This window comes from Carlito syrichta, unplaced genomic scaffold (genome assembly GCF_000164805.1).
Source record: "Carlito syrichta isolate Samal-C Ts95f unplaced genomic scaffold, Tarsius_syrichta-2.0.1 Scaffold123312, whole genome shotgun sequence".
In the NCBI taxonomy this organism is placed as follows: Eukaryota; Metazoa; Chordata; class Mammalia; order Primates; family Tarsiidae; genus Carlito; species Carlito syrichta.
This window is the reverse complement of record NW_007067408.1, coordinates 49,796-57,359: the sequence shown is the minus strand read 5'-3', so window position 1 is coordinate 57,359 and position 7,564 is coordinate 49,796. Positions and strand designations below refer to the sequence as shown.

Here is a 7,564-nt window from a genome sequence, read left to right as displayed (position 1 = left end):
AGCCTCTCGGGGTCTCCGGGATGTCTGGGGATGACTTTCTGCAGCCTCTGGAATCCGTAGTCGATGGTGGGCTCGTTCAGGGCTGGAGAGAGGGGCGGCGTCTGGAGCACGTTCCCCTCCCAGGGCGGGACGCAGGGCGGAGACGGCAGGCAAACTACCCGTCCGGGAGCCTTGCTGCAGACCCCTCCACCGAGCCCTGCCCAAGTCACCGGAGAACTACGGGCACACCGGTCCTCGAGGTTCGGGGAAGTTTCCTCCGTTCGTTTATTCATTCAACAAATACGAGTGAGCCAGACTGTGCCAGACGCTTGGCATTAACACACATGCACTATGCGGTTCCATTTGTGAGTGCCAAAGAAGGAAAATTGTAGGCACATATTCGCTTCTATCTTCCTAGGGGCAGGACTCGAGGGAGACTTTGCTGTCTGCATTTGGTCATGTCAGGAGTTTTATTTATTATTAAAAAGAAAGAAAGAAAGATCCCAACAACACCACTTATCAGGCTCAAGTAGACTCTCAGCAGCATCTGAGGGCTGCAGGCTCGCACCCAGGGGAGGGACCGGCCCACACCCGGGGCTCTCCAGAGGACGCAGCATCCTCAGACTCGGCTCCCCAGCCGCCTCTCCTCTCCCTGCCGTCCTCTTCCTTTCCCTCTCGCTTCCTCTCCCTTAGGGAAGCCTGGCCCCGGCCTGACCCACCAGGCTCAAAGCCCAGCCTTCTCCCTCTCTAACTCCTAATCTCGTGCATTTCGCTTAGCTCCCGCCACCGACCCCCAAGCGTAAAGCACGCCCTCGCCCTTCCTTCCCCAGCTCCGTCTTCCCGTGTTGCCTGGGTTGCAGCTTAGCCCCGTTCAGCTGGCGCTCCCTCCCGGAGGTTTGCGTCCACTGTCAACCCCCCGGCCGTGAGACGCCTCCCACCCCACTCGGCCTTCCTGCGTTAGACGGGAGCCCCCTGGTCACTAGGGTCACCGCCCGCGAAGGGCTTGATGAATATCCTTAGACTGGAGCCCCTTGAGGGTAAGTAGGGTCACTACCCGGGAAGAGGGGTCGACGAATGCCGGAGGGAGGTGGGGAGAGGGGGGTGACTTGGGCTAGGGCGGGGCCCCAGGATGGAGGTGGAGGCGGGCCGATCGGTGGCTGGGTAGAACCGGGCATGTCCACGTGTGTTGTGTTAGCCGCTCACCCTGGCGGCGCGCAAGGGGCAGGTGTGTGTGTGTGTGTGTGCGCGCGCGCGCGAGTGCACGCGTGTGTACATACAGAGAGAGGCCAGGGTGGCTTGGGGGAAATCAAGAGACCCAGGAACGATTCGGGGAGCGCGAGCCTACTTGGGGCATCTTGGAAATAAACGTTCTTTTGCAGAGGTTCTAAACGCTGGAGGGTCGGGGTCGGGAGACACCCTGGTGAGAAGGCCCGAGGCAGAGAGAAAATTAGGGAAGGGGGCACTCCGCGTCCGGGAAGGGACTGCGGAGCCAGGCCAGGGAGGGAAGGTCCCGCGTGCGAGCCGTCGCGGGTATAGGTGGGTAGAGGCCTCGGAGAGCCGTCCACACGCCGTCGATGTTGGCCAGCTCCCAGGACGTGGTCGCTGCGTGGGGCGGGGCTCCCTCCGAGGACCAGAGACCTCCCCTCCCCCGCCTGACTCCTTACCGGTGTAGACAAAGCGGCCGGGGGCTCCCTTGCAAAATTGCTTGGACTTGTAGGAGAGGGTCACCTCCACCACCCCGGGGATGTGCCGCGGGGGCGTCTGCACCCGGATGGCGTGGGGCGTGATGAGCTGGAGGGGAGAGGGGAGGCCTGCAGGTCCCGTCCCGGCGAGGGGAGGGCCCAGCCCGGGCCCAGCCCCGGGCCCAGCCCCAGGCCGGAGGGAGACTGGCGGGGGAGGCCCACCTCGCTCCACACGAGCACGTTTCCGAACACGACCTGCAACCCGTCGAAGAAGTTGTCGCCGATGACAATGACGGTGGCGCCGCCCGTGGTCCAGCCCTCCCCGGGGCTGATGGCCTTGATGCAGGGGGTGGCAGCTGGGAGGCAGGAGAGGACCCAGGTGAGGGGACTGCGCCAAGGTGGGGGCTGGGGGCTGGCTGGGCCCGCGGCGGCTGGCTGGGCCGGGGTCCTGACCTTCGGAGGGGTCCAGGCGGCGCGCCCTGCGGCCATGCTTGGAGTTGTTGTGCACAAACATGTTGTCGGACACGGCCAGCACGTGTCCGTCCACGCTCACCGTCGTGGACACCACCACCTGCGGGAGAGGCCAGCCTGGCTGGGGGCCCTTGGGGGCTCCCGAGAGGGGAATGTGGTGGGGAGCCAGCAGCTTGAGGCCAGTGGCTTGATGCTGGAATTTAGGGGCACTGGTGGGCATGGGAGGGCTTCTGTTCCCCAGGGGCTGAGCTGGTGGAGGGGGGCCAGTTGGATCAGGCGAACTGACCCCCCCCCCCAGGAGCTAGAAAAATCAAGAGCCCTGAAAAAACTCTGACTCCTTAGGCAAAGAGTGGCTACTGCTTTTGCATAGGCAGGAATGCCAACCTGTGTCTGTGGGGCTCCAAGGCAGGAATGGCGTCTTAGGCAAGTGGTTGTGGGGGGCTAGTATCAGCCAGAGAGCCCACCAGCAGGAGCCCCTGCCTTATGTTGGGGAGGCACTGGGGCTGCTGTCTCCCTGCCCCCAGCATTGGGAGGGCTTGCAGGTTGGAGATGTGCTAAGGGCAGCTGCTCTCAGCTTCACGCTATGCAAATTGCCTGGGTCGTTAATCATGTAAAAATGTCACAATTAGCATCTTCTTAAGTGGGACTCTAATGAAGCCTCCCTCGGCAGCCAGCATAAGTTGAGACAGAGCTGCCCCACCCCCAGCAGGCACCAGGTCCCAGAGGCACAGGTTGGGCAGAGATCTGCCTTGGGGGCCTTTCCCGGGGTTGCAGGGTCACAGCCCCCCCCCACTGCCCTCCACTACCGGGAAGGGGTGGGCTTGCAGGGGGGAACCTTTTCTCCAGACCCACCTGAAAGCGCCGCATGTCTCGGGGATTCCCCGCATTCTTCAGGCAGTTCTGGTTACATTTGAGGAAGAACTTGAGGAAGAATCTGAAACAGGGTGGTCAGTGGACTCAAGGGTCTGGGGGTTCTGGAAACAGATGAAGATTCAACCGCTCCCTGCCACACGCCTCCCAGTAGGATGACTCCCCACTACCTGCTCTCACACAGACACACACCCCATATTCCCATTATGAGCCACATATTCACAGGGTGCCTGGTAGACCCCAAACAAACCCATCATGACTGCTTCACTACACAACCCCTCCCAGTGCTAATTTACCCCACAAAGTGCATATTGATCACACCCACCCTCATACTCATCATAAAGAGTATGTCCACTATATACATGCTATATACCTCTCAGTCATAAATCATAGGCTGGGGGCGATAGCTCAAGCCTGTAATCCCAGCACTTTGGGAGGCTGAGGTGAGAGGATTGCCTAAGCCCAGGGGTCTGAGATCAACCTAGGCAACATGGTGAGACCTCATCTCTACAATAAATAAATAAAAAATCAGCTGGGCATGGTAGCGCATGCCTGTAGTTCTAGCTACTTGAAAGGCTGAGGCAGAAGGATCGCCTGAGCCCAGCAGGTCGACGTTGTGGTGTCTGTGAGCATACCACTACACTCCAGCCTGGGTGACAGAGTGAGACTCCAACTCAAAAAAAAAAAAAAAAAGAAAGAAAGAAAAAGATACCCAACACACATTGCCTACCCATTGCACACACAACGTATACTCCATATGCAGCAGGTACCCACATTTACCCAGTGTATCACACACTGTGCATATCTGTCATAGTATATGCCCATCACACATAAAGTGCACCTCTCACACACAATATCCCTCCTCCATAGTCTACCCACCGCTCACACAATGTACACTCATCATAAGCAGTGTATCCATGATAGACACTATATGCTTTACATACCGCTACTCACAAAGTACAGCCACCACACACACTCAGGGTAGAACCTTCACACAAGCATAAACAACATGTACTCCACACACAGCCTACACTCATCACACACATGGCATGCTAACCAGACACAGTACCCATCACACACAGTGCATGCTCATCCTACACAGTATACACAGAAAGAATTCAGAACACATAGAGCATGTACCTTAGTACACCATTTATGTTGTATATGGTTACCCAAAATATATCACTGCATATACTCTAAAGTCATCCCATACAGCAAGTCCCCCCACACATGGCAGATCCCCCTCCCACCCATTCTGTATCCATTATACACATAGAGAAAACTTAATGACACATGCTCACCATATACACATGGCGTGTCTGCAGACATGTGGTACAGTTACAAGTGAATGTCTTCTTTTTCACATACAGTAATTGAAAGCTAGTACAGTATGTGCATTTGCTTTTGCACAGGCTTCTTTTTGGACAAACATTCCTTCCAGGCAGTTGGCTGGGAGAGTGGGGCCTTGGTCCTACTGCCCACTGGTAAGGTAACCTTGGATGATATTCTGACCATTGTACTCTTAGTAAACTCAGAATACCATCAATATCTGCCTTAGCCCCACAGGCCTTGTGCCTCCTGGGGCTGGTGCTTCCTGGTGGGGCACTCTAAGCAGCTGGGGAGATGCCCTTTACAAGCTATGCAGTGCAGGGCTAACGTCTGCAGAGGGTCCTGCCTGTGGTAAGGCCTCCTGGTTACTGTGTGAGTTCCTCCAGTCAGCTTTCTCATCTTGCCACCACCCATTTGGAAGGTACTTTTGAACAGTATGAAGGGTCAAAACCTTAACTACTATAGAGTCACCTGTGTACCCTGTAAGGGGGTATATTTATATACCCCAGATTTGAACATCCATTTAATTCACCAGAGTTGCCATTCAAGTCTACAAATGTAAAATTCATGTTTAGAGGAAGATTTGTTATAGGCTCCAAAAGTCTAGTCCCACAAAAGGAGGTCCTCTGAAATAGAGGTGTCACCAGATGTCAGCTCCTAATTGGGAGCTGGTAGTAGTTACTTTCCCTGAGATGCACCTCTCTGGGGCGCTACCTCTGTCCTCATTGCTGACCCCTCAGCACCTGTCATATTCCCCACCATGGTCACCCCCTTCTTTTCCCTTTCCACAGAGACACATCATATCAGCACACATTTTCATCCACCAGAAAGTCCATTCACACAGTGTAGAACTTCTATGTACTCCACAGACCACTCAGGTGCAGATACTTCATAGGATCCCAAACAGTGCACGCCCACAGTGTAGACTCCCCAACCACCCCACAGCATACCCTGCAGTGTAGACAGCATGGATGCTCCCAAACAGTACTCACCAAAGTGACTACTCCTGTAGGTTGCCCCAAGGGGCAGACACACCTCCAATGCACCCAAATAGTATACCCACAAGGTGTAGACACTCCATGTACCTCACAATCCCTTCCTACACTCCTATGACACTCCATGGGCTGAACAACCTATACCCACAGTCTATACCCACAGTCACCACATGTCTCACATTCATATGTGACATAGAGTATAGACACGCTAATCACACACACAATGCAGATTCATTCACCTAAGTACTCATGTGCTCAGTCCTTTACCAGGTGCTAGAAGAAGGGAAAAGCACCAGGATGGGATATAGTCTGTTCTGAAGGGTATTAATGCTAACCCTTGGAGACCACTGATGGTGCAACAAGCATGGGAGCATGCCAAGAGATGACACCCATGCCTACTGACCTCAACCCTGCTCCCAAACCTACAGAAGCAAGAGGGAGGGTCCCTGGGATGGGGCTGAGATGTAGGCTCCGGTCAGGCACTGATTCTCTGTGTGACCTGGAGTGGGTAACTCCTTCCACACCCATAAAACGAGAGAGGAGCAGTCGTCTGTTGCTGAGGCGCCATCTATTCCTGCCTCTAGAACATCTTTACTTGCAGTTCCCCAAGGCTGCTGTTTCCTGCAGGGTCCTGATCCCTCACTGGTCCCTCCCCAAGCCCTTGCTCAGTGGTCTTCCCACACCGTTCCTTTCCAGTACAGGTTCCATTTGTTCTTTGGGTCCACACCAATTCTCACCCCCTGTCTGGCCAGCCTTTTCTGGTCACTCTAGGATTCAAGGACCTCCCTTCCCTGAGAGCCCTAGGGCCCTCCTCTCCATGTGGACCTGCCCCAGGACACCTCCGTTTTTGAGCCTGGATAGCATTACCTGCAGAGTGTTGGTAAGTGAAAAGCAGCCAGCACAAGGCATGGGCATGCCGTGGGGTGCTGAGGGTCAGTTCACTTTTCCCTTCCCTCTGAGTCTCTCCTCAGACCCAGCACACAGCTGATGCCATTAATGGTGCTGCTGAAACCTCACCCACATTCGGCAGGTAGTCCACAAGGCTGCCCCCAGTCAGAGGCCAAGCCGGGATCAAAATTCTCCATAGAGCCTATGGGGTGTGAAGAGAACGATTCACAACTTGGAAATAAGGCAAAATACCACTAGAGTCCCTTCCAAGTCATTCTGGAACAGCGGTTTTCAAAGTATGGCGCCCAGACCAGCAGTATAGTGTCACCTGGGAGCTTGCTAGAAATGCAGAAACTCAAGCCTCACCTCACACCTGCTGAATCAGAATCTCTTGGGGGTGGGGCCCAGACATCTTCGTGTTCATAAGCCCTCCAGGTGATTCTGACACACCCTAAGGTTTGAGAACCACTGCTCCAGAGCTGCACTATCCAGTACTGTAGTCACTAGCCCCATGTGGCATTGAACCCTTGCAATGTGACTAATTCAAACTTGAGATGTGCTGTTAAGTGTAAAATACACATCTGGTTTCAAAGACTTAGAAAAAAAGAATATAATATAACTCATTAGTAATCTTTTGTGTTGATTATGTGTTGAAATGATAGCACCTTAGATATAGAGTTAAATAAAATATATCATCAACTTAATGTAACCAGTTTCTTGTTTTTTAAAATGTGGCTACTTAAAAATGTAACATATGTGGCTTGCATTATATTTATATTGGACAACGCTGCTCTGGAGTGTTATGTTAAGGAAGTCACCTAAAAGTCACCTGATTCCCAAGGGGAAAGCAGCTTAGACTCATATTTACTATTGATTGGGGCACAGATTTTGTGAAGTTAGGTACTAATTTGCAGAAAACTGATAAGATGCCAATGATATTTGCTAAATGTGGGAACTAAAATCTTTGATCACGTGGAGGTAGAGAGTGGAGAGACAGGTAACAAGACTTGGAAGGGTGAGTAGGGGAGATGGGGATGGCTGAAGAGCGGGGGGTTCAAGGGCCCAAACATACAGAAACATAGAAGGAATCATGTCAATGTCTGATAGCAGAGTAGGGTGACTACACTTAACAAAAATGTATTTAACTCGGGTGATAGACACCCTAAAGGCCCTGACTTGATCACTATATGTTATATACATGTAGCAAAATTTCACATGTACTCAATTGCTGTGTACAAAAAATGGATAAATTTGTATGACTTTGAAAAATGAAGCCAGGCTCGGTGGCTCAGCCTGTAATCCCGCGCCTTTGGGAGGCTGAGGTGAGTGGATTGCCTGAGCCCGTGGGTT

At 53.3% G+C, this 7,564-nt stretch overlaps 1 protein-coding gene across 1 annotated transcript in view; it reads right to left on the bottom strand.

Annotated features, from left to right (window-relative positions):
• Positions 1-7,564, bottom strand: part of EBF4 (early B-cell factor 4) — a gene marked incomplete at its 5' end in the record, with an annotated part of 64,757 nt that overhangs the window by 7,404 nt on the left and 49,789 nt on the right. Inside the window, 5 exons of the mRNA XM_021707649.1 lie at positions 4-82; positions 1,644-1,770; positions 1,884-2,017; positions 2,115-2,232; positions 2,985-3,066. Of these exons, the coding sequence (XP_021563324.1) occupies positions 4-82; positions 1,644-1,770; positions 1,884-2,017; positions 2,115-2,232; positions 2,985-3,066 (540 nt within the window). The remainder of the gene's footprint in view (positions 1-3; positions 83-1,643; positions 1,771-1,883; positions 2,018-2,114; positions 2,233-2,984; positions 3,067-7,564) is intronic.